The sequence below is a fragment of the Centroberyx affinis genome, unplaced genomic scaffold (assembly GCF_046629955.1).
Source record: "Centroberyx affinis isolate AG114_WGS23_722 - 3 ecotype Tasmania unplaced genomic scaffold, CSIRO-AGI_Caff_v1 ptg004402l_1, whole genome shotgun sequence".
In the NCBI taxonomy this organism is placed as follows: Eukaryota; Metazoa; Chordata; class Actinopteri; order Beryciformes; family Berycidae; genus Centroberyx; species Centroberyx affinis.
Window position 1 is genome coordinate 22,277 of NW_027282085.1, and position 27,473 is coordinate 49,749.

The following is a 27,473-nucleotide window of genomic DNA, read 5'->3' on the forward strand; positions in this document are numbered from 1 at the left end:
AGAAAGAGAAAGTGAGACAGACATACTAAACTTATCCAAATTAGTTTCAGTCCAGTTAGTACCATCATAGATAGAGATACTGTGTACAGTGGGTATGAAAAGTATTCACTCCCCATTGACTTTTTGCATTTTCTTAGGTTACAAAATTAGTTCAAAATACATTTACTTGGGTTATTTGGTTTAAAATCTAGGCAAAGTTCTCTTTTCTGTCCAAGTGGGGTGATTCAAGAAATTTATCGGAAAGTATAAAACTCCATTACTCACTCGGGTGATATTGTCTCACTGAACAACAACGAGTTAGTGTCATAAGAGTGTAAGGTAGAGAAAGGCGAGGCCGCAAAGTGAAATCAAAACAAAAGCAAAAAATGTTCATTAACTCCACCATGGTAGAATGACATTATATCAGACACCAAGACAAGAGGTGAGAGTGAAACCGAAAGAGACGACAGATACCACGTCTCGGTTATTGGCACGAAAACAGAAAACAAAATTAAAGCTAATGTCAGACATCCTAATCTCCTGAAGGTGCCAGCTAATCATCGGCACATTCCGCAGCAGTCAAATTTGACATGGATTAGCGGCAGCATATCCTCTCTAATGCTATTAACGCTGAGATGCTGGAGGGGTGTGAGGGTTGGGGGGGGGGGGGGGGGGAGGATAAGAGGTAACCGCCGCCGAATCGGACAAATAGGCAGAAAAAGCGCAGAGTAATTATGTCGTTCGTTATTTCTTCCTTTCCTGTTTAATTATTTTGGGGGAGATTAATGATTTGGATTCTTAAGCGGGGCCTCAATTCCTCATTTGCAAAGAGGGTGTTATGAGGTGGCTGTCATGTGTGTTTAAGTGAGATGGAGGAGCTACAGGCGGCACTAAAAAAAAAAAGTGAAGGACACTCGCTCATATCTAAGACGAAGGAGGGGTGGAGTGAGGGAATCCGTCGCAGATTGATCAGAAGTGTTTACCAGACCAACGATGAATCATTTTGTTGTTGTCATCAAGCGTGCGTGTAGTTTTTTGAGCGAATAAGTAAAAGGACTTTAAGACAATGTGTGTGTGCGTCATGGGAAGAAAAGGGTGTGCAGGCATTGAAAACGGTAGATTCGGAATGTTGGCTTTTGCCCACACACACACACACACACACACACACACACACACACACATACATGCCCACACACAGTCAGAGGCGGCCTTAAGCATCTGGAGGCCCGTTTCAAGAGCTAATGTGCGAAAAGAGGAAAAAAAGCGAGGATTCAAGTTGGTTTTTGCATTAATAATGGTATATTTTCGAACTTCAACTTAAATGGCTTATGTGCACTTTCAGCATCATGGACAGCTCAACATAGAAATAATCCAAACAATTACAAACCAAACAATTTAAAACTGAAACAATGACATTTTTGCTTTGGAATGAGGAGAAGCCTCGCCCTTCTCGGCAACTACTAGTCTGCATTGAATAGCACTAGGCCAATGTGTTATGTATCAGCTGACATAAAAAAACAGCTTAAACTATTCCCTCAAATTAAATTAACAACAAAAGCAATGCCATATTTTGCTTGGGAATGAAAAGTGTCTGAAACTACTGGTTGTTTACAATGAATTGGGCTTGGCGCTCTTTCAGCACCGTGGACAGCTCAGTCAGGCCTGGAGAGCTTGTGATTCATGCACTGTTGTCCTGGTAGAATTATTTAACCCTAAATAATTGCTTATCGAGATTCTTTTAATTATGTGTATTTGCTTTAGTTTGAGAATTTACTAGTACGTATTAGTTGACACCGTTAGTAATGTTCGTAGTGAAAGAAGTGACCCGCCTACCGTTGCAGTCCATTTACCATTTCTAACTGCAATTAAAGCTGGCTGTTAGCTTTGAAACGGTGTCCGGTGCGTTATCTTTGATTGAAGTAACCGCCACAATATATATATATATATAAAAAGTGGGTGAATTATTCAATGCTTGCATGTCAGTCGGGGGCCCTTTGGGAGTGCGGGGCCCGTTTCAGTTGAAATGGGTGAAACATAGCTAAGGCCGCTACTGCACACAATGAGACAGACAAAAAGTTACACGACAAAAAATGTCCATCTTCCAAAATAAGTCATTTAGTCTCATATTCAGTCAGATGTTCTCATACTGTGAAAAATTATCCCACTGGGGTAACACTCAAAAATGCTTGACACCAACTGATTTGCATTGGAAACAGGTGAATCATGTCACCCCATTAGCAGAATCTTTCTTTTTCTTTAATACAAATAAGATTTGAAGACTCGCACTAGACTCAGTGACGTGCTGAAATGGACATTTTTGCAGGGACAGAACGGAAGAGAGCATCAGTTAGCGCGAGCAAAATGTTTACCAAGATGGGAATCTCTGTGGAGTAGCAGTGTCTTCATCCTCCCTTGGACTGTATGCAGTCATTTTCTCCCATGATTAAGTCTGTAATCTAGAGCTAATTCTCCCCTGGGCTCCAGTCTTCACAGTGACTCCCTTTGGAAGTTTGAGTGAATTCTACTCAAACTAATTATAACCACCATCCTCAAAACTGTGACAGGAATTAGTTGACGTCATTGTGATTAGCCATTTTCCTCCCAAGATCATCTCATCTGATGTCCATGTTTTTTACACGATGCATAAAACACCATAATTATGTGTTATTGATTGCAGAGATGCCAACCACTACGCTTTTTGCGTAATTTGTACAATTTTCATGGTAAACTACGCTACTGCGACACACTAGAGGACTACTACGCTTTAAAAAAAAAATTCACTGATTTGAAAGTGATTGACATGGGCCTATTTTTAAACAGTCTGTGGGTGAGGGTCATGATAGGCTATAGTTTCTGTCCTCCTGTAGCTTGACCAATCTAACTACACAGCATGTGTAGCTGCTACACCAGCTCTGTTATTGTTCTGTCCGCGGTCTTTCTGTTCTGTTGCACCTATCTACATTTTACCTGTGGGTAAGTGAACACAATTAGCTAGTGTTGCTTATTTTTCCATAATCAACTCAAGTTTTACCGTGAGGAACATTAATGTACCACATAGAAGTACTTGCACTGTCGCCAAATGCAAGGCTTCTCAGTAGATCCATAGATAACCTCACCTCCATGCGCATCTGGAAACCTCCACCTCATCTCCAACATTTATTTTAGTGACACTGGCTTATGTATCATTTCTCTTGTTTACTGACATGTTGATGAATGACTATAATAAGCAAAATCTTGGTATTTCTATACATTTATATGGCTCAAATCCGCAAGAGACAGATGCATAGTCTTGCAAAAAATAGAAATCATGCATATGTCCAGAGTTGCGGCTCCGATCCGGCTCTGTCTGCATATTCGTCATCGTGCTGCATACGCGGCCAGTGAAGCAGGTTGCATTGAGGTATACATTTCACATTTTAGAATGGCCTTTTATTGTAACCAGCCCAAGCCACACCTGTGCAATAATCATGCTGTTTAATCAGCATCTTGATATGCCACACCTGTCAGGAGGATGGATTATCTTGGCAAAGGAGAAGTGCTCACTAACACGGATTTAAACAAATTTGTGAACAAAATTTGAGAGAAATAAGCCTTTTGTGTGCATAGAAAAAGTCTTAGATCTTTTATTTCAACTCATGAAAAATGGGAGCAAAAACAAAAGTGTTGCGTTTATATTTTTGTTCAGTATAAATGGCTGCGTATCTGATCCGACCCTTCTGACACAAACGGACGAAACAGAAACACACCCAGTGTAGTTAAGCAGTCAGGGGGTTGGCGGCTGCATTGTTTGAAAATGCAGAATGCTAACAAAAGTAGACCGACATTTATAGACAAATACAATAAAACTTTTCCAGAAATAATACAATCTAGGGTATTGGAGAATCACGACCTCTTACTACACTTTCTGATGTGCATGGAGCAGCTGACTTCCCCTGCTTAAATACAGGTTACACATCTCCTAGCAGGCCTGTTGTAGTTATGTTTTTTTTTTCCAAGCTTGGTCAGCTGGTACATAGGTTTGTCAGGACGAAGCTGTCAACATAATGCTGCTTAATGTCCGCTACATGGCAGGGCGCTGAAAGCCTCTTTCATTTCCTGATGCGCAGATAGCCGATGACGAGCGACCAGGAAGCGCTCGTGTTCATGCTGCCCAGAAAACACAGACAGGGAAATATAACCGAATTAGCGAGAGCTCTGGGCTGCTGTGACAGTCTCATTCGACTTCCTTTCAATGTCGCCGTGTCAATTTTGGGCCGGAGAGGAATGACAGCGACCCTCTCTCTGCTGCCTGCTGCCTGCTGCCAGAGGGAAGAGGCTGCTGAATTAAACATGAAGAAACCTGTTCTGATAATGGACACTGAGCTTGCTGAGAGAGGGAGGTGTTTGTGTGTATGTGTGTGTGCTTGTGTGTGTGAATTTGTCTGGTGTGTGTGTGTGTGTATCTGTAATGATTCCTCTGTACCCCACTGATCGGAGCATATGCTTGCTTGTGTGTGTGTATATACAGTATATATATATATATGTGTGTGTGTGTGTGTGTGTGTGAGTGTGTGTGTGCGTGTGCCCCTCCCAAGAAGTGGCTGTAGCACTGTAGCCCTCCTCGGTGTTTGGGAAGTACGTTCTACACACACACACACACACACACCTCTACGGGGATGAATACAGTAGAACATGAAAGCCGATTAAACTTACTGTCACACACACACACGTAAAATACATACACAAGTATAAACAAACATGCATGGGTGAACAAATACATGCACCAACACCACAAAAAATGACAAGAATTCAGTGTTTCCCCCAGAGTTTTATTCTAGTTAGGGTGGAAAACCCTCTGAAAAAGCAGTTAGACCATTGTAGTGCATGTCTGTTTGTAACAAAAAATTTAGAGACCACAAACACATACTCTACATACATGTAAAATTCCTAGGTTTCCAGTCCTTTATGGAAATTGGCATTATCAAGAGCCGGCAAGTGCTAATAGATGTTACAGTGGTAATAGTGGTAAGAGATGATGATCATCTGTTGATTGTGCATGTAATTTAAGACCTAGGAAAATTACCTAGGTATTACTTTGTGCACTGGATCGCTCCACTGAGACTGGCCCTAGCCTCCAACTCCATCTAGGGAACTGGCTCAAAGATCAAGGTGACAGTCATCTGCAAACATCATTAGATCATTAGCTCATTCGATTTTTATTACAGTTCCAATTAGGTTTAAATGACTAAATGCACCATTTAAGCCTCATTGTCGGAGCAGCAGAAAGCACACTCTCTATGCAGAGAGGTGTGTGTGCGGCTTCTCCAGCTATATTTAACCGTACCTTCAGAAGGTCTCCATCCCTCCCACACCTGTCACCTGCGTCTCAGTCAGGGTCTGCTGCACCTGCTCCTCCAAGGGTGTCGATGGCTCTTCCTCACAGGAGCCGCCACAATCGTGCAGAGGCTTTATTTGTGGCAAGCGTTTTGGTTCATATATCATACCAGTGCTTTTTTACCTCTGCTAAATCACACTTCTGGTGCCCGACTGCATTCACTTTGTTATGTTGTCCCAGAGTGTCTTTTTACACGCCGGTACAACATCTCTTCTTTGCAGCAGAGAGCTCTTTGGGGTTGTATCCACCACCAACACTTCCAGCTCAACTGGAGAGAAATGTGCTCTTTTTTTGTCCATCATTAAGTTGCAGCAAACGGGCTATTGCGCTCATTGTTTGGCCCTTATATATGTGCAGTTGCAATTTTAATTATCTACGCCTCTGCTCATTTGCTTTGCCGGTACCAATTGCACCCGCAATTGCTTTTGCACAGCGCCTGCCATTGTGACGTTAGTAGATCCGGCCCTAAGTCAGCTAAGTGCTTCCATGACCTAAAAATGTTTTTCACCCCTGGTTTGTTAATGTTTTCCAGCTCAGAGAAGTTCTAAAGGGGTAAACAGTCTGGTTTCCGCTACAGTTAGGTTTGCTATGGAGAAAAACAGCTCAAACCCACCATCCAATGCAATTCATGTGTGAAATAAGTTGTTCTGGTGTAATTCCTTTTGTACAATTCCCTGACTTCCCCAGAGAATTTGTCACATTCCTCAATTCCCCTGTCTGGAATAATGCCTCTCAAAATTCCACGATATTCCAGGAATTCCATCACCAGTTTGCTAACTACCTTTTTCAAGGTACTTTCTCTCTTTCATCTCTTTTCCACCTCACCGCCATTTTTTCAATTCCAAACTCATTAGGGCTAATTATCAGCGTGCTCGGTGACACATCCAAACTGCACTGAGAGCTGGCTATTGATTTGAAACAGTTCCACCGGCTGCTTTCATTAGCCCTGGTGTGAACATTGGTGTGGTCAGCAGTCCTCTGCATAGTGATGCTATGCATTCAATGCAGCGGTGTTGACTGGTTGTGTGACTCTGCTGCCTTTACCCCCGGCATTAACATGTGTCTTGTGTCTAGATTGTGTCTGGGTCTGATGTAGCTGGATTATATTTACACCTGGCATTAAAATGCAACCCCAATATACACAGTGACATCCAATTTCTCTTTCCCTTGCACGTCTCTTCCTATTATATTTACATCCTTTAAAGGTAAGAGTCACCCTAAAACACTTTAACACGGTTACAAAATAGCTATCTGTGATGTACCTTGCATTTCTGGGTCCATTTTGTGAGACAGTTTGCTAGCAGAACATTTTTCAACTGTCTAAAATATGTCAGGTTTTGGTGTCAGTGCCTCAGAATTAAAGAGCAAGGGCTTCTTTCTAAACCCACAATTTTTCACCGATGTAACCTCAATAGACCAGAATGCAATGCAGCTACAAGACAAGAAGTGTTTTGAGCAAGGGACTACTCTTTCTTTTTCTCGACTGGAAAAACTTTTACATCTACACATAGTGAATGCAACAAGTGCAGGCACGTTCTCAGGGGGGGTCGAAAGGCATTGTGGGAAATGTCGGAAATTACTAGAAGTAGACAAAGGTTAAGTGGGTACATCAAAAAAAGTAAATTACAAATCTTGGACTGGAATGCACTGAACAGCACAAATTGATGACCTCTAACAGTGTAAGAGTATCCAAGGGTGAATGTTTCCTTTAAAACTGACTGCAAACATCTCGGTTCCCCGTCCACAACAATCCTGACAAACCATTTTTCACATGTATGTTACTGAGCAGCCTTCTTTATGCCTGTGTCCTTGAAGGATGAAGGATTCAGTGCTGATGTTTGTGTTTCTGGTCTGTAGGGGGCGCTGGTCACGGCCTGTGCAGACGACACGCTACACTTGTGGAACCTCCGTCAGAGGCGACCGGCGATCCTGCATTCGCTAAAATTCAACAGAGAGAGGTGAGCAGAAATCTTCACCCTATAAAACATGAAAACACACACGCACAAACACACACACACATACACACACACCCCCGCACAGACACGCATCCTTGCTCAGTTCAGGCCCTTGCTCCAATGGAAGATGGATTTGACTGTCCTAGGTGAGTATATACCAAAATAAATAAAATGTTTGACTGAATAAATCTCTATGTCTCAAGGTTCACTGTGAATACCTCAGAGATAAGCTCGCATCTCTGGCCTCAATATTTCAGAATGTTTTTCTCCAGCGCTCCGCAGACCCTTCCAATACTTTGCCGACTTTCTGCAACAGCCGAGGAGAGTGGCTTTCATTAGTGTTAAGGGGCCGAGTAAAGCAATAAAATTCAGAGTTTGGCAAACTTAGCTTGAGATTCAGAACTTTGAAGAGTGCTACGCTGACCAAGTTAACTTTTTTGACTAAGGACAAGGTCTTGGAATGTTTGACAGAGGGAAATGTGGAGGATGTGATAAGTTGAGTCGTCCTGAGACTCTCTTATGCCCCTTGTTCATTGATAAAGCTCAGACATGCCGACCCTCGCTGTAAAGATGTGTATCACAAGGTCGCAAGAACATCATAAAGCCGAAGTCTAAACGGGTCACAGCAGGCTCTGGAGAGACTTAGACGTTGTCACTGTTGACCGGGTTAGCACTGAATGCTTTTTGCTGCTTAGTGCTTCGGGAGAGTTAAGTTATTATACCGTTCCTCCCTTTCTCTGACCTGTCTCACTTTAGAGATTTCACAGAAATCCGTGGGAGCAATCTTCACACACAATGAAAGTGAACTTGAAAGGATACATTCAGTTTGCGTCTCTGAGGAACAGAGGTGCTTAAGGCAGAACTTTCTTATGTGAATTTGAAGGTAAATCTCAAATTGTCTGTCTCAATTTTGAACTATATTGTTTTACAAAGTGCCTACATTCAGTAAAGCACAATTTTGCATGAAAATATGAAATGTAAAACAACTTAATTATAATAAATCCCAATGATTCACAGAAGAATATGCATATTTCTCTCCTTATAGTCCCTGGTGATAATGTATAAATCCATATTTAAGTTTATATAATTGGTAACAGAACGCTATTAAACTGTTTGATACATTTTCTGTTCTTATTTTCTGTTTCTGTTCATATTTCCTTTCTAAAGATGACAAAATTACATAATGAAAAAAAGCATTCTATTCATTCCTCCAAGTGATCTTTTGGGCCACTGACGAGGAATTTCACTGCACTGAATGTAACGCATTCATTCAAGGATCAAATCCTTGAAACAGAAAAGTCCACATTTTCAGACTGGTTCCTTTGTTCATAAAGCACAGGGTCAAAGGAGATAATACAAGTCTGACTTGTGGTGAATCACATATGGCAAGCTCTACCATCTTGCTATTATAAGCCAAGGACTTCAACTGAGTCACAGGGCGAATTCTCTCTCCACGGTCACATTTCATCACAGAAGAGCAATAAACTTCAGTAAGAGACTAAAGAATCTCAATCCCGCAGTAAAACAGCACATCATAAAACTAGGATCAGGACTACTCTTGTAATTGACCAAAGGCTTAAAGGATCATGAGTGGGAGAAGTTTGTTCTTTGTCTCCAAGTTGCTAAGGGAAGAACTCTCTGTCTCTGTAATCCAGTGACAGGCTTTTACCCATCAGTCACTTATGTTAGAAAACTGTTAGAATGCAGACTGTAAGGAAACAGAGCATAGTGGGCGGCTATTTTTCTTAAATGTTTACTTGCAGGGCTCCTACATTCTTTTCCAGTCAATAATTCCAAACTTTTCCAGATGTAAATATTCAGGAATTCTACACTCATTCCATTTGTTGTTTTATACCATTGACGGCAGGCTAATATTACTAGTAGTGGCATACGCAGATGTTTTCAGGGACAAGCAAATCACAGTAAAGTGGTGAATTTGTTTGATTTTGTGCAGTTTTCCATACTTTTAAAGCAGTAAAGTGTACTGTTAGTCCCGCCCTCCCACCCTCAACTGGGAAGTTCATGCCCAACTCTTGTCAGTCATCTTGACGAATTGTCTGATGAACTCTGGGATAATCTAGCGCCACTAGCTTACTGCAAACCTAGCATACTGGCTTGTATCCTAGATGTTTATCAGTAAGCAGCTCTGTGTCGCAATTCAGCCCTTCTGTCTCCTTTAGATGGCACCAGCATGGAAAACCAACAGCAATGTTCACCGTAGTTTTGAACAGGTCTTGTCTGCTGCACATTTAGCTTCGCTGTACTTTCTTTACTTACTGCTTTGCTCCATTGTTGTTGTTGCTGTAGCTTCCCTGCTTTGTGGCCGCTAGCCTCACTTTGATAGGCACAACCAGCTCACTGCTAGCCATGCCCATGCAACAAGCTCAAAAGCAAATAGGATAAACCCTAAAACGTCCCAACATTATTGTCGTCATTATTGAAAAGCCAATGTCAGGCAAACGGGAGCAATTGTGTATGTACACGCAGACAACACACCAATAATGCCTAATATATCCAATTTATGTATTATTTTAAGAAAGTTGCATGTTTTGCAGCTGTATTACAGCATTAAAGGCCAGATATTATTCTTGTCCTTGCCATGAAGATATAAGCTTAGAAAGCAGTGAATTATTTTTTATTTAAGAATTTTCTGTTTGGCAACTATGATCTAAACCAAGCATGGGCAGTTCCAGATAAACCCACCCCCTGCCTGAGCCTATCCAGCAGGACACCATGAGCATTGGTATCAAATGCAGCACTGAAATCAAGTAGCAGCAGAACTTACAAGAACCAGCAGGCATTAAGAGATCATTGGTGACCCTGAGGAGAGCGGTTTCAGTTGATTGTTGCTGATGAAAGCTAGATTGGAATTTATCAAATATATTGTTATTTTCCATCACATCTAGGAGTTGCATAGGAACCACTTTCTCAAGGATTTTAGACAAGAACGGGAGCTTGGATATGGGTCTTTAGTTTTGAGGATAGAAAGGATCAAGGTTGGGATTTTTCAGCAGAGGCTGAATCATATCCTGCTTGAATTAGTGAGGGACACAGCCAGTAATAAGAGAGCTACTCACAACAGAGAGAGTAATTCTGGGCCATTAGTACTAAAGACCTCTTAAAGGAAAGATGGGGGTACAACGTCTAAGGGACTAAATGGCATCCGCATATGAAAAATTATATCAAACAGATCACATAGGGAAATAGGGCTACACAGGCTCGGCAGGACAGGACAGTTGAGGATGTAGTCTTAGATCTGATAATGTTTGCCTTGTCAACATAAAATGATAAAACATTTTCACAATCACGGTTTGAAAAGATAGGAACAGGAGATAGAGCAGGATTTACAAGCTTATCAGTGGTTTGGAAAAGGAACCTAGGTTTATGCTGATTAGAGACATAAAATCAAAGAAATTAGCAGCTCTTGCATCCTTAACTTTTTGGTTATATGAAGCCAATAGCTCCTTTAAAGGTGGACTTAAAGCAATATTCCACTTAGTTTTAACACAGGGGTTATTTGGCACTTGACTGCCACGAAAACCACAATATAAACTAATCACCAAGATCAGATGCAGCTGGACAAGTTTGTAGCATTCAGATTTTTACTTCCCATTCATTTGAATGAGGCCACGGAAATAGACTGAAAACTGACATTTAACACATTGGTGAACAGGTTCAACAACAGATCCTGCTGCTGTGATTTTCAATTGACTGTGGGTCTAACGTTTTAGAGCATAATTTCACCGAATAGCATTTTTATTGATAGAAGATAACATAGCAGAGCATTTAGGAGATTTGGAAGACAGGATGTACTTTTATTTTTAAATAGTAATTGTAGTGTAAAGCAATAATAGAAATGCAAAATGACAAAGGACTCAAGACTGCTTTATTCTTTATTCTTTAGTCTTAAAAGCAGGATCTGTTGTTTAATCTGTTCACATGATGGAAACTTTGGTGTAAGCTCCATGGAGGAACTCCTCCCATTCATGAAGTTAGGAGCACATCCATGGATGGATGTAGGAATTAGGAAGCTCTGTCCCCCTGGGGAGTTCCTCTGGAGCCTGGACATTGGTGGTGATGGGGTGGAGGAGGGGCGAAGGTAAGCACAGCAACTGGAACGACAGCAGCATACAGCATAGATCTGTGAGTAGCACAATAGCATAGTAGGTGACATGTTAATACTCCTGTCACTTAGACGATTGCCTCTCTGAAAAAGAGAGGGAAGTGATGGCTAACTCTGATTGGTTCTCTGGAAAAAGAGGGAAAGTGATCGTCAACTCTGATTGGGTAAAGAGAAAGCATGAACGAACTAGAAGGTGGGTGGATTTAGGTCTTCCTGATTGAATGACACCTCTTACTGGTGTTACTGATGTCAAGTAAATTGAAAACACAGATGATGCTAACCGCCATATTGGTCTGAAATAAGCGTTACTATGGTAACAGAAATTATTTACAGCTATCATGAGATCGGATGAGTGGAGTGACTCCTGTTACCCGTACATACACGGTCTAGTTATTTTACTCCGTCTGCTCCGCATTCACTATCATTCATGAGTTTGGTTGTCACAACCAAATTCTGGCAGTGTGTACGTGAAAGTTCTCCATCCTACCTCCAACCCCCTGCCCCAACACATACACACACACAAGCACAGTACATATTCTAGTAATTAAACTCTAATGAGCTCATCAGGCCCTTTGATTAGTAGTTGATTAGTGCATTTGAGGAGTTTCATTCCAAAATGAGATATGCAGCACTTGGACAAAATTGGACGCTTACCCTTAAAAAACATACATCATTTAACATATCAGCTATTTCAAGACTCTTGCATACTAAATAGCACCATTGCAATGCTCTGTGGTGTTGAAACGTTCAACAGGTAACATTTTGTGGTGGATTTATGGAGTTTTCTGATGAATCCCTTAAGCAGTAGTGTCACGTCTCTGTTCACAAACGTGTTAAATGTCACTTTTCAGTCTATTTTCATGGCTCATTCAAATGAATGGGAATTAAAAATCTGAACGCTACAAACTCGTCCAGCTGCATCTGATCTTGGTGAGTAGTTTATATTCTGGTTTTCATGGTGATTAAGTGCCAAATAACCTCCATGTTAAAACTAAGGGGAATATCGCTTTAAAGTTTGGTGTTTCTCAATCTACACTCAGCCTTTCTACATACTCGTTTAAGGCTGCGGACGCTTCCAGTCAGATTGTCATTTAATTTCATGCAACAGAACCAGCATATCACCCGACTAGGCCATCATCATCATTCAGGGCATTCTCGGCTGGCTTTAATGACCTGGAAATTGTCAAAAATGTGTACTTGTAGCCGTACATCACCACAGACTCTCAGTGCAGGGGGACACTAATGCTTTCATTTTAAGTGGATGAATCAAAGTTGAATGTCACAGTAGAAGACCTCTCTCTGGGCGTCCCTTTGTGAGAGTGACTTCCATCCGGTGATGCCCCTGGGACGGCTTAACAAGACACACACGCACACACACACACACACACACAGCTTTATTTCTACATACTTCTATAGCCGTGTTGGCTGTGGTATGAATTTTAAAGCTGCGGCGCAAACAGTCTTTCATTTTAATTTACCAAAAAGGTGAGAGAAGTAATAAAAGTTCAAAACTGCAGCTTTTAATCTAATTGTTTTTTATTTGCCACCAAGTTTTCTCTTATTCCTCAGCAAGGGTTCAGTTTCAACTGACTCGGGAAGCTAACAAGTGAATCAACAGTATAGAATATAATTCAATAAGTCAAAAGAAATTGAAAAATTGAAATGAAAGTATTCTACTGTTGAAATGAGAACAGAGGAGTGATGAGGGAATATCAAACATTAAAAAAAAAAATTCATAATTACATTTTTTTTTTTTTAATACAATTGACTCTATTGTATTGTAGCCCTATCCTGCCATGTTCTTTCAAGGTAACTCTCCCTCTCCATTTGGACTGTGTGAGATTTATTGACTTAATATTGTATACTAGGTTTTTTTTAATTTTACTTTAGATTTTATTGTTTGGCAATGATACACACCCACACACACAAAGGTGAAAAATGCCTTGTTCCAAAGGTGCTGAAATCACTCAGTAGCCTTCTACCTGTAGTGAGTTGGTAGGTGGTAGAGCCGCCAGCTCCCCAGTGGCAGGGCAGTGAATCATACGCTCAGATAAAAGGAGAAAAAAGGCCATCGTGAGTCATCCATCAGAGGCTGGGAAGCGACCTGCCGGTTAGCTCTGTGTCTCCAGGCTAAACCCCTGACAATTAGCACCGCAACACCCCCTCAGAATCCCCCGAGAACTAACTGTGAGTCACTGGAAATGGCGGAGGGAAACGCTTTGTGCGATAACTGTCAGTCACCATCTCCTGCCAGAAACCTCTCCTTGACTGTTACACTGGCTACATACACACTGCAGCTAACCATGGTCGTCACTCCTCATTGGAGTGCTTAATCCTGTAAAGTGGTAGTCAATACCTGAAAAGTGCAAGTATTGACTACCGAATTTAGAGGAATAGTTTACCCAAAAATCAAAATTCGGTCATTATCTACTCATTCTCATGCCAGTACAAACTCGGGTGAGAGTTTGTACTGGCAAGTGAGTGAGATATTCTCAGATTAAGTGAGAGTAAGTGAGATATTCTCAGATTTTCTATCCAGCCTGTTTCCTCAACATTGCAGTTGCTTCTACCAGTCTGGGAGCAACCCAGATGTTGTGTCCACAGGGAGTGCGTCGCATAAAAGTATCAAGTTTATCAAGTTTATTTCAATCAGGAGAGACTAGGTTGAATGCTCAAATGAAAACTTTATTCAGGAGCGAAACATGATGGAAACTTTGGCGTAAGCTCCATGGAAGAACTCCTCCCATTCATAAAGTTAGGTGCACACCCATGGATGGATGTAGGAATTAGGATGTTCCCATGAGGAGTTCCTCTGGAGCCTGGACATTGGTGGTGATGGGGTGGTGGAGGGGTGAAGGTCTGTGAGTAGCACAATAGCATAATAGGTTGTGTGTTTATACTCCCATCACTTAGACGATTGGCCCTCTGAAAAAGAGATGGAAGTGATGGCTAACTCTGATTGGTTCTCTGGAAAAAGAGGGAAAGTGTTCACCAACTCTGATTGGGTAAAGAGAAAGCATGAACGAACTAGAGAGGAGGGCGGATTTAGGTAGTCTTCCTGATTGAATTTGTGTCAAAAAATTGACACCTCTGGTTACTCGTGTTACTGGTGTCAAGTAAATTGAAAGCACAGATGATGCTAACCGCCACATAGATTTGAAGTAAACGTTACTATGGTAACAGAGATTATTTACAGCTATTGCGAGATCGGAGGAGTGGAGTGACTCCTGTTACCTGCACATACACTAGTCTAGTAATTTTACTCTCATTCATGAGTTTGGTTGTCACAAATTCTGGCAGTGTGTACGTGAAAGTTCAGTTTTCCATCCTACCCCCAACCCCAACACACACACACACACACAAACACACAAGCACAGTACATATTCTAGTAATACAAACTCTAATGAGCTACTAATCAAACAGGCCCTTTGATTAGTAGTTGACTTGTGCATTTGAGGAGTTGCATTTTGGACAAAATTGGACACTTACCCTTAAAAAAAATACAACATCATTTAACATATCAGCTATTTTAAGACTCTTGCATACTAAATAGCACCATTGCAATCCTCTGTGGTGTTGAAACATTCAACAGGTAACATTTTGGAGTGGATTTATGGAGTTTTGGGATGAATCCCTTAAGCAGTAGCGTCACGTCTCGTGCAGAGCAGGTGGGAAGTCGGCAGTGACGCGGATGACGTCGCCAAAAGATGACAACTTCAATCCATCTCTTTGTCTGTTTACTTCATTAAGGTTATTTGTTCCTCAGCTGGTCTTTCGGTGGCCTGCCAGCTGGCGGCTAAACCCACGTCTCCTCCTGTCCTCTCTGATTGATAATTTTGAGTCCGACTGTCAGGAGTCAAAACAACTCCTTTGACTTTCCCCCAAATTGCCCTCTGGACCTGCATATTCTCCCCTTCTTCCCTTCTTCTTCTTCTCCCTCCTGCCAGGTTCTCCTCCCTCCTTCCCTTGTTTTCGTCTAAAAGCTTGAGGCTTTGATTTTTTCTTTTTTGATATTCCTGTGACATTTCAATTATGCAAATGCGCAGCAGATGACGGAGGTCATCAGTGCTAAGTGGTCTCTCTGAAGAGGCCTCCTTCTCAATGCTGATTTCTCGTGCAGGGGAAGAATCATTATGAATCAGCGGGTTATTATGGACATTTTTGTTGAATAAAGGCAATTTGGAAGAACGATTCAAAACATTTTGATAAGATCATACATGATTTGTACTATGTGACCTATAGTGAACTGACAATAGATCCCTCACTGCAAAAAATCTCCATCTTGACAAGTCATTTAGTCAATGAGTCCTAAAATCATAAATTTCTTAAAATAAGTGAAAAAATCTGCCAATGGCGTTAGATAATTTCACTTCTTTCCAATGCAAATCAATTTGTTTCAAGAATTTTGTAGAATCAAGTGTCATTTTCTTGATAGTAGTGCAGTGATCTGCCTTGATTCTGACTTGTTTCAGGATATTGACACTCAGTTATTGGAAATCCCTGAAAGAAGTGAAACTGCATTGGAAACAAATGGAGTTATCTCACCTCATTGGCAGAATTCTTCTCTTGGTTTAAGAAAAATAAGATTTTAAGGCTGAATATGAGACTAAGATGGATGTTTTTTGCAGTGCTGAAGAACATCAATCCGTTCCGTAGAAAAGAATCAGGGAGCATGCTCTGCTAAAACATGTAAATTTGGTGTGTTATACCTAGACGCATTGCCTCAGAGGACGCTTTTAACAGTAACACTGTAAAAACAGTGAGTTCAATTATGATCCTCTCTTGCTCTTCAGCCCTCTCCTGCCAGTTTGAGTATTGTCATCTTCCCAGGCCCCTAAATCCTTATTGAATTGTCTGCCATGCTATTTGTCTTCTATCTAATAATCCTGTCTCTCGCTGGGTGGGTAGAGGTGGGGTGGTGCTGAGCTGGGGCCCAGCGATCCTCCCATCCTGACGAGGTAATCAGCATGGACAAGACTGAATTAGTGTGTGTTGATCTTTATTCCCTGGATAAGGTGCTTACAAAGATGATGGATGCTAATGCCAGAGGAATTACAGCCTAAGCAGCCTTGCGCCACATACCTCTGAATTATTATGGTATGCCACACGAATATCACGCTTGGCTGCATGGCTATTTATTGACGTGCTAATGATTTCATAATTAAGATTGCATGTTACAGGGGAGTGGTGAGTGTATGAAAAATGGCGGGCCAATTCAAGTCTGTAGTGCATGTGTTTACATGCTGCTCTGCAATGTCATAGAAGAACAGGAAAAAGACAAGTGCAAGCATTCACCTCTGGCAAGTGTTTCAAAAGCAATAGATTTCAGCTGTATGCTTTGAGGGGCAGAACTCTTTGCCATGGTGTTCCTCAGCAGCCAGCTCACATGCTGTGAGTGCAGAAGTTCATTAAGATAAAGAGAGTACACTGAGAATTAGGAGATGCAACGTAGAAGGCAAGAGAAGTGAATGGAGGCTGATAGTGATGTGGTAGGTACAGGGTTCTTGTGCCAAGCACAGAGGTGTGACCAAGTCAGCTTCGCTCGAGTCCCAAGTCAGTCTCAAGTCTTGAGGCATAAGTCTGAAGTCAAGTCTCAAGTCTAAATGTAGATTACCAAGTCAAGTCCATGTCATTAATGTCGACTCTCAAGTCTAAATGTAGAACAGCAAGTCAAGTCAGAACAAATCAAGAGTCCAGTATCAATTTAATATCTTAAAGAAAACTAAATATCTAGGACGTTTCAATGCAATATGGTTTTAATAGGATAAAAACTTGGTAAGAGCATCATGAGTTTGATTTCTATAATCAGTTTCAACTTCAATAAATTCAATCATTCCATACAAATTCAGAAAACAGAATTTAAATTCAGTCGTCTGCTGGAACAAATCTCATCACTTTCAATCTAAGTCATTTACACAAACACAAGATCTCAAGTCAAGACTTTAGAAACCTTTTCAAGTCATCAAAGTCCCAAGTCACCAGAACCCAAGTCAAGTCAAGTCTCAGGTCTTCTTTTCATGCATCAAGTCAAGTCTCAAGCAATTACAATTGTGACTCGAGTCCAAGTCATGTGACTGGAGTCCCCACCTCTGGCCAAGCATACTGACAGTATGCAGAGTCCTATTCACATTAGTTAGTAGGCTATAGCAACCAATTTCATTTTTCATAAAGCTCTGCTAGCCGTCTCTATCATCATGGCTAGAAAGCAGCTTTAACCGGTGTAATTGCTTTGCCAAAATTGCCCCATTGAAATAACAGCCCGCTGGCTTGTGTTCGTCCCATTGGCTTCTGTTGTGTCCACTCATTGATTTTAGCTCAGACCAATGGACATTTCATAGATCTGTGCATTTTTAGAAGGGACAAACATTTTCTGTAAAACCCTTTGTTGTTTCATAGTAATTTGGAGGAAAGTCTCATTGCGAGTATTTTCAATTAAGTCAGCCATCCGCTTATTGTACTAAACCAATAAGTCCACACAATTAGCCCAATTATAATCATGATATAATTGCGGAAATTGAAATGCACACGGCTTAGCTGAGAGGAGGAGAGTTATAGGGCTGGATATATTCACGGAAGGAGTTTTGGCTGTAGGCTAGGGTGTATACTGTATGGAAACACACACACACACACACACACACACACACACAAGTCATTTCAAAGTGGAGCTGAGGCCGCTGTGTGACTGTTCCCATTCTAACACCCGGCCTGTTTCCTCCCTTGTTTCTCTTCCTCCTGCAGGATCACGTTTTGCCACCTTCCCTTTCAGAGTAAATGGCTGTATGTGGGGACGGAGCGCGGGAACACACACATCGTCAACATCGAGTCCTTCATTTTGTCCGGATACGTCATCATGTGGAACAAGGCCATAGAACTGTGAGTTGCTAATGCTCCTAAACTTGACACTGATGATGATGATGATGATAATGATGGTGATGATGACAATCAGCGAGATGATGATGATGATGATGAAGAGGTGTAGATGGCTGTGGATCCAGTACATACAGTACAATGGTGGATGAATGACAAAGTAACAGACTTAAAATCTTGCTTTCCTTAAAACAAGTGAAAAGAATCTGCCAATGGGATTAGGAGATTTCATCTCTTTTCCTCTTCTCTCTAATCCTCCCTTCTCTCCTCTCCTCTTTCCTCCTCTCCTCCTCCTCTCCTTCTCCCTCCTCTCCTCCTTGTTTCCTATGCAGTTTCACCTGTCTGGAGGATTTAGTGACAGTATTTTGAATAAGGTGGATCACTCCACTAGTATCAAGATAATGTCACTTGATTCATTGATTTACTTTTAAGAATAATATGGGTTTTTTTTGTTTTTTAAAGGCTCGATACAAGACGACACACAACTAGTTAAGATGGCTATTTTTTACAGTGTGTTGCTGGAAAGCGGTGTTCATGCTGGCTGCACCTCTACTATTCCACAGACTTTAAGGGAAAATGGCATCGCATTGCATCAACAACCCTTATCTTATTATAATGTCCCCAGTTTACAATAGGCCGTCAAGCTCTTGTGTAACGCTCCACTTCAGGGCTTGAGATCACCCCGTTAGTCAACAGAAGACTTTATTACTTTGACACGCGCTTGTGTTTATTATTTTATTATTAACTATTGACAGTCGAGTCGGCATATGCTGTAGATTGATGACTTATAAAGCATTAAGTACACAAATCTCGCTCGGTTGCGCCGCACGCCTGTTTGTTTCTCCTCTTTTCACCCACCTACGCAGCGTCCTTCCAGTGTTACCCTGACAAGTCCCCTGCTGCAGTGTCAGTCACAAGTCGCTCTCGTACTAAGCCATCTTGTCGCCTTGTGACAGCCCAGACTAGAGTGAGCAGTCTCAACACTGATGTGCGCGTGGGAGGACTGTCTGCCAATCACTCTAGATGTTTCAGAGAGCGAGACAGGGGTTGGGGATCTCACCAAGAAGTTGGGTTTGATGGTTCTTTGCCACAAAGCTGGCAGTAGGGATTTGGGGTTTCATCTACTGTCTTTTCCTGTCTCTCTCTAGTGAGAAATTTATTATATCAGGATAAACCCCTTGAGACGTATCATCTCGTTTTCAAGGGGGTCCCAAACAAATACTCACAAAACGAATGGAAAACAGAACAGTACAAGACACAACCATGACAAAACAAACAACCAAACAAACGACAAACTAAATAGCAAAAGAAAGAAAAAAAAGAAGTTACAACCTTAGACTAGACACAATCAGTAAAAAAAGAAAAGGATCAATCTATATATAAAGGAAATAAAGGAACAGTGATGGCATTACTGAAAACATAGGCAATCTGTTTTAAAATGAGAAAACAAAACATTTTTAAATGACAGAACGGATATTTACAGGTAACTTATTCCAATCAGAAGGAGCCCCTAACCCTGCGTCTATCCAATAAAGCAGAAATTGCAAAAACATAATCTTAAAAATAAAGTATTAAAATTCCTTAAATGCAGTTTTTTTCCCACCATGCAGTGACGGGTTCCTTTGCGCTCCACTCTTAGATTAATACAGAACAGGGTTAGTACTGTCTGCTCCCCATCTGCTTCACTAAACACAATTGGACTCTTTCTTTATTTTGTTTTTTAAATTGGTCTTAAATTAAATTCCAAATTTTGGAACTCTTATGCAGAGTGAATTAGAATGAGCGCAACAGTAGAATAAGCTTCAATTTCCAGATCACCCACAAATTACAAGCAGCCAAAAACGAGGGGTGCAAATCTCAGTATTTTCTTTTCTTTCTTTTTTTGTGTATTTTATTTCTTCTAAATAATTCAAGCATCGGAGGAAAATATGGCCATTTGGTGTAAATTGCTCATTCCTGCTGTTTCCAGGAAAACGGGCTGATTGTGGAAAATGGAACCCACTTGAAGTAAAATGACCAATCTTTCACTACCACTGTGATTATTATTGGGGTTTTTTTACCACTAGTAGATTATAGGTTTATGAGTTAAAAAATTTGCGCAATTGTGATCTAGTTGAAGGAGAGTAGTTACACGCACATCACGTAGGTGCAAGGCTATCAGAAAACTGTGTCAATGAAAGAAGGAATAACGCCTGCACACTTGCTCCATGCCACAAAAGTTTAATAATAACAATGTTTCGATCCTATTTGGATCTTCATCAGGTCAAAATGTTTGAAAAGTGGAAACCACACCCATATTTATACATCATGCACACCCACAGGCTGACAAGCTCTATGATGGCAAGTGTGGTTAACCATCCAAACCACCCAGGGTGATAAACATCCAAAAATAATTAACAATAAAGTACATAGAAAGCAGATACATAGAGAAATGTATCTGCTTTCTATGTACTTTATTGAATTGAATTGAAATGCAATTGTGATCTAATCAACACATGGTGCTGCGGCCGTGTGTGTGTGTGTGTGGGGGGGGGGGGGGGTATTCGATATTGCTGAAAATAATATATATATTCAATCGGCCCGAGCCTATTTACAGATATAGATGCTGTGTACAGACGTGCTGATTGAACATGAGAAGATGGGGAGGGACTGTAGAGAGTCAACAATCACTGTCAGGATAGATAAAAGCATAAAAGCATTCTGTCCTGTTTCAACGTACACCACATTCTCTATATTCTGTCAGCACTCTGCGCCCCTCTGAAGTGGAGTTCAAGGGAAGTTGAACTAGAGGAGACTGACTCGCGCCTCATCAACACACACACAGGGGCTGGGGAGGTTTCATAGTTTGACTGTTTGAGTGTTATCCACTCAACATGAATAGGGATGAGGAGGGACTGTGTGTTTTCCCCCCGGTGGAACACAGAGAGAGCACGGGGGGGAACTGAATCTTTCCCCCCCGCTCGAACAGCAGACGAGTGTGAGTCACGTTCATGTGTGTGTTTGCACTCGTGCGCGTACGCGAGTCCTCACAAGATTGGTTTCTATGACAACTATCCACAGATACAGTCATTTAATACAAAGTACGCTCTCTTGAAACAAATCTGTTATGGCAATGATGCTATTGGGGCCACTGTGCCCAAACAGAAGGGCCCGGCTTTCATTGAAATTCAAATTGCTTCGACAACTAACAACACATTTAATGCAGAATTTTGATTTCAAGAGATTTATTCTAAAATTAGATATCCGAGGACAGGCGAGGCGAAGTGGGAAAAACACACCAGCCGGTACACACTCTGCCCCAGCATATTCCTGCAGTGAACAGAATTTAACGTTTAATTTGTGTTTTTTAAGCCTATTCATGAAAATGCAACCAACATGCTCAAAATGTATAATCTTCAGAACAGTTCAAGATTGAATAGATAGAGAGCCACACACTGATAATGCAAAATAAATGTTATTCTAACAGCATATAGCCGAAAGAAAAAAGCCTACTTTTACTATTTCTGGCTCTATGCTCTTAAGGTGATGATACACAGGCAATTTTTTGGGGCAAATTTGGGACAAAATTTGTCAAAATTTTGCTGCAAGTATTTTCTCACCAAAAATAATGTAGAAGTTTGAAATCTAGCCAAGTTTGATCGGAGAGCAAGCATTGCTCGCAAGGTTTCAACATCAACCAATCAGTGACAAGAAAATCGGTCAGGTAAACTGTCCTCAGCCGAAACTATTTTCAAAATGGTCCAACTGCTACTAAATAGTAAACACAGCAAGGAAATAATAGCTGTGATTGTTTTTATATAGCATTTAATCTAGCAAGCTAGCTAGCTTGTTGTTAACTAGCTAGCTATAGCCAAATACACATGTCGTTTGCCAGCAAATTTTGCCCCAAATGTGCCTGTGTATTATCAGCAAGTTTATTTAGCATTATCTACCATAATGTTAGCCATATAAACTTTTGCATGTTTGGCTATCTCTGCTGAGTACAATGTCGTAAAATGGAAATACATACCGATACATTTACCTTCAACTCCAACAACCTGGGTTCAATTCCTAACCTTCCTAACCTTCCTAACCAAATTGCTTCAGTTGTCTAACCTAAGTTTGACTTAACCAAAGTTGTTTTTAACGCTAACCTAACCACAGATGTTTTAGTTGCCTAAACTTAACCACTAGGGTTAAAGATGACAGTAAAACATTACAACACAAAAATATATAATGTAGGTATGACAGTGGAAGAATCTTTACTTAAGCAGCATGATTTTGATGCTTTAAACACTAGGGCCCCTTCGCCTGAAACTCAAGAGAAAAACAAATAATTCAACCAATTACACACTAAAAAAAACACACAGATATCCACACACACATGCACAATCATATATAACACATTATCACACAAAGTGCTACGTAATCATTGGCCTTTGCCATGTATTATGTCATGTTGTTGAGAATAGCAGCTTGAGGCGATGACGCTTCATTACATATCGGATGTTTTTTTCTTCATCTCATCCAGTATCAAATGAACGGCGAGGCTGTTGATCCAACATGAATTTGCTTTCCCATTAATAACAACTGTGTGCGGATGCCACATTAATCTTCATATGATTCAAGTGCTGACAGAAATGGGATGTACGCGGCCCATAAACATTAGAGTTCCCTGCTTGCTTGTTCTCCCAATGGATGTGGACTACAGCAGACCCGCAGACCCCTACCTCTCCTGTTTCTCCGGAGCGTCATCCATCAAAAAACCGTTCAGCCCTTCTCTCTCCCTTTCTCCAGTACAGTAAGTACATAAAGTACGCAATATAGCTCCGCGTTCTTTGTTCCTTATTCCCCCGGCGGGTTTCAAACTGCACTACCCATAATGTTCTCGTCTGGGTCTATCCTCCAGTGACGCTTCCAGATTTAATGCCTGTGTTATAAAAGAAAGAAAAGCAACCTGTGGCTTTCAAATCAAAATAGAGCTAGAAGAGGGAAATCGATGGGGGGGATCTATTCAATACGGGCACAGAGGCTCTAACTGTGGACCGGTCGGGAATATTTTTTGACTGGCCCCGTATCTTTTCACAGAGGAAAAAAGCATCAGAACGGCGTTCCGAGAGTGAATGTGACGAAGGAACCCGCGTTCCAGTTCTGAAAAAATAAACAGAGCGTTTAATAAACAACTGGTTCATTTCGTTTTAACACCATAGTTTGCCGGTGTTTGGACCTTCGGGCCAATCGCAGTCCTTAAAAACGGAAAACTCCACCCAACCGGGAAGCTGGGCCACATTAAACAAACACACAATCAAATGACAGGTACAGACGGTTCAATCTGAGCCGCGGAGCTGACAGGTTGTGTTGTGAAACTGTCGAGAAAGAATCATCTAGACATTCTGTCTTATTTTCAGCCCAATGTGAGCGATAAAGCAACATGTTCAGGTGAATTTAACGAGTAAACAGATGGAAATATTGTCATTTTCACATGAGCCATCGTTGTAACTAAATTTACTACTATAGCCTAGTGTAACTATTGCTACCTAGCAGGGGAAGGAGAGTGAAGGAATATGTAGCTATCTATTGTTGTTTGATTAACTGTAACTAAATATTAGCTTTAGCTAAATAATTTGCAGAGAGTTAAACTGAATATAGTCATTTAAAAAGTCTCCTATAGACAGCCATCAGTCCTGTAACTTCTGAATACATGCACTGATCTGTTTAACAGAGCCAAACGGAGGCAGGAGTCACAGATTAGAGGAGACAGACCAGCAGAGTTCAGGTGACTCAATGTGTACAAATTAATAAAGCTAAAATAAGTGTATTCCTGGTTCTGCTAAAGATGTTGTTGATGCCATAAAAGTGATGCCCATGTCAGAGCCATGTGGTTATCTGAAATGACCAACACCCCTCCAGCCAATCAGAATAAAGTATTCACCCAGGCCATTGTATAATAAATATTATGGATGATATTTTGTACGATCACCTTTTAAAGTTAATGTCCATTCTCTCAGTATCATAGCAACAAGAGATTGAGAGAGTCAGGGTCAGGGAGACAGCAAAGAGCAGCCACATTTTTTTTTATGTTTGCAGCTGTTAGTGCTCAGTGTGATGGAAACCTTCCATTAAATTATAATAAGTATATAAAAGAATTCCATTCAAACATACAGAGGTAGGCTACGTTATAAAATCTTGAATTTTATCAATTTATCATTCATGGGTTAACAACTGTATAGTGATATGTCCAGTACATTACAGGATTCATCGATGTGAAGCATCCTGTAATAGCATAGAGCAATAGTTGTCCTCTGTCTTTGACCCATCCTAACTACCTAGGAGCAGTGCCCAGGGTCCAACTCCAATTCTGAGCCCAGTGCCTTGGTTAAGGGCAATGGCAGGAGTATCTGATACCTAACATCCCTAACATGTGTGTCTTTTGAGTATAGAATTATCTTTGTGCTGTTACAGTATAAACAGAATGGTAAACAGCTGGTCCCCCACCCTCCATGCTGTCTTTGCCACTATCAAATTGTTTGTCCCCATGAGACCCCGCCATCCCCCCCTGAAATTTTTGTACAAATCGACTACTGGTCTTTCTAGTATTTACCCCACTGCTCGTTTGCGTACGTTAACCCGCTTCCTCCCGGATTCCCTCTAGACAGATACATAATGCTCTGCGCGCTTTCCTAATTATTCCATTATTTTCTCATTAAGCCCCAGTTTATCAGGCTAATGTAATCTCGGCGTTTCTTGGCCGCCATCATTGGCAGTGGACCCGCACGTAGCCCCGAAGCTCAGAGATGGAGAGCCGCAGGGAATGGAAGAAACACTTGCCAGTTAATAGAAATGTGTGCTACAGTTCTATTCCTCCCATCCTCCATTGACACTTCCAGAGGAGGGAAGTGGAGGGATTGACATCGGTGCAAAGGGGGGGAGGTGGAAGACGATGGGAATGAGTGAATGGTGCCGTGATTGGTGACTGATGGGATGGGAAATAAAAGGAAGGCTAGAGTTTCATGCATACGTGTTACATGTGCTCGCTTAGGTGTTTTTTGTAACCTTTATGTATCCAGGGAAAGTCCACTGTGCACCATGCTCTTTTTCAATGGCATTGTCTTGCTAGAATGAAAACATCCATTTAAAAAATGTCATTTCAAAGTACAATTAATATAATTTGGATGGAGAGCTTGTGAAACTGTGATGGTCAAGCGTCTCATTTGTGATTACTACAGCAGAATAAAATGGAGCTAATATCACCATTAATTTTTCTGCCCCACAATACGTATTGTGACATTTTCGTATCGCGATATATTGAATTTCAATATATCGTCCCATCCGTACAAACCTGCTTCTCTAACCTATAGGTATTTGAGAGGTACAGCTAACTCACTAGCAATCATAACACTAGTCTCTCTTCATATTTGCAGTATTACAAAGTTATAAATTCTTGCCATTTCTCAGCAGAGACAGCCAAATATGCAAAAACATCCCAAAAGACTAACAAATAAAAGTTTAGATTTAGTTTGGATATGAATATACAAGCAGGGCACCAGCATGTACTGTACAAGTGTGTTTTTTTTTCCCTTTTTTTTTTTTGCCTGCTTTTGTGTGTACCTGTGCCTGGGTGCCTGTGGGTGTGGGTGTGGGTGTGGGTTTGAGTATGTTCCGGGGGCATTCAAGGTCCACCGGGAGGCAGTGTGAATAACTATGTTCGTGCTCAGCCTGGCTCTGGGCAGCTGTTAGGAATTAGCTTGTTTCCATAGCACCTCCAAGAGAGGAGAAAGAGACAAAGAGACAGAGGAAAAAGACAGAGGAACAAGAGAGCGAGACTAGGGACAATGTAGGACTAGAATGACTGGAAATAACTAGGTAATATCGAAGTAAAATAGATGTAATAACTAGTTACAGCATTAGAATGACTGGTAATTATTTTTATATTTTATAGAGCAGCAGTGGAGAGCATCCTTTCCTACGCAATAACTGTGTGGTTTGGCAGCATGTCAGCTGAGGACAGGAGGCAGTTGGACAAAGTGGTACGCACTGCATCCAGAATTATCGGATGCGATCTGCCATCCCTAGCGGAAATCTGTAAGGCTAGACTACAAAAGAAGGGCCTTAAAGTTTTAAAAGACCCCTCTCACCCGGCTAACAACCTTTTTAATCTTCTGCCTTCTCAAAAAAGACTTAGAAGAGTTAAGACCAGAACATCCAGATTCCAGAATAGCACAAATAACAACAGAAAACAATAGAAACCCCAGTAAAAAGCAGATTTTTTACTTGTATATTACTCAGTCATTACCCGTCATTCTAATGATATAACTAGTTATTACATCTATTTTACTTGGATATTACTTAGTTATTTCCAGTCACTACATAATTAATGGCCTGTAATTTAAAGGGTTACCAAAAATATTTACAATAATGTTAATCCATTGGTGCCAAGCCCCTCATTTCACACAACCCAGCAGTGTTATTTACTCCAGCTTCATATTTAGTGTACTTGCTGCAAGCACACTATTATTATTTCTGGATATTATAGCAGTTAACTGGTCTGGACTATATGGTCTGGGTCACTGTCAGTTTTTGTATAGTTTTCAGATTTGTCAGTCTGGTAGGTAAATCCACCCTTACGTGTGTCTGTTGTCGTAGAACACAAACACCCAACAACGCTAAGGAGTGCAATATTTTTTTTAATATTTCTCTCTTTTGGAGCAGTGTCTTGTAAGCACATTGCATTTCTAATCCTGCATTAAGGGTTTGTGATTCACTGTGTCTCACAGACGAGGCAGCGAAATCCTCCTTTAATAATTGATATTCCATTACAGATGAGCTCTGGAAAAAGATGAAAAGTGAAGGAGGGGAAGCACATCTAAAGCTCCATGGCGACAGATTGTTTTCTCTGCTACGGTGGGAGGACACGAAAACAAAGTAATCCTTTGTGAGCCTCGCGAAAATATAATAATTCTCATTATCTAGTTCTCGCAGCGCAAAGACGAAATTCGACAAGAAAACGGAGGAAGGAGGATTTCACTCGAGCTCGTTTGATTGAATTGCTCGGCTTTCTTTGCGCTGGGTGAAAGGGATTGTGGGTAGACTGTTGACTGAGTCACTGATGTGTCGGAGGGACTTATCTCAGCCAAGGAAGAGTCTTCTAGCTGGGATGTAGGTCATCGGCTCACGGCTGAGACGCTGAAACTGGAGC

At 41.1% G+C, this 27,473-nt stretch overlaps 1 protein-coding gene across 1 annotated transcript in view; it reads left to right on the forward strand.

Moving 5' to 3' along the window:
- LOC139664915 (syntaxin-binding protein 5-like) overlaps window positions 1-27,473 on the forward strand; it is a gene marked incomplete at both ends in the record, with an annotated part of 104,398 nt that overhangs the window by 10,739 nt on the left and 66,186 nt on the right. Inside the window, 2 exons of the mRNA XM_071543915.1 lie at window positions 7,211-7,311; window positions 18,170-18,304. Coding sequence (XP_071400016.1) covers window positions 7,211-7,311; window positions 18,170-18,304 — 236 coding nt within the window. The remainder of the gene's footprint in view (window positions 1-7,210; window positions 7,312-18,169; window positions 18,305-27,473) is intronic.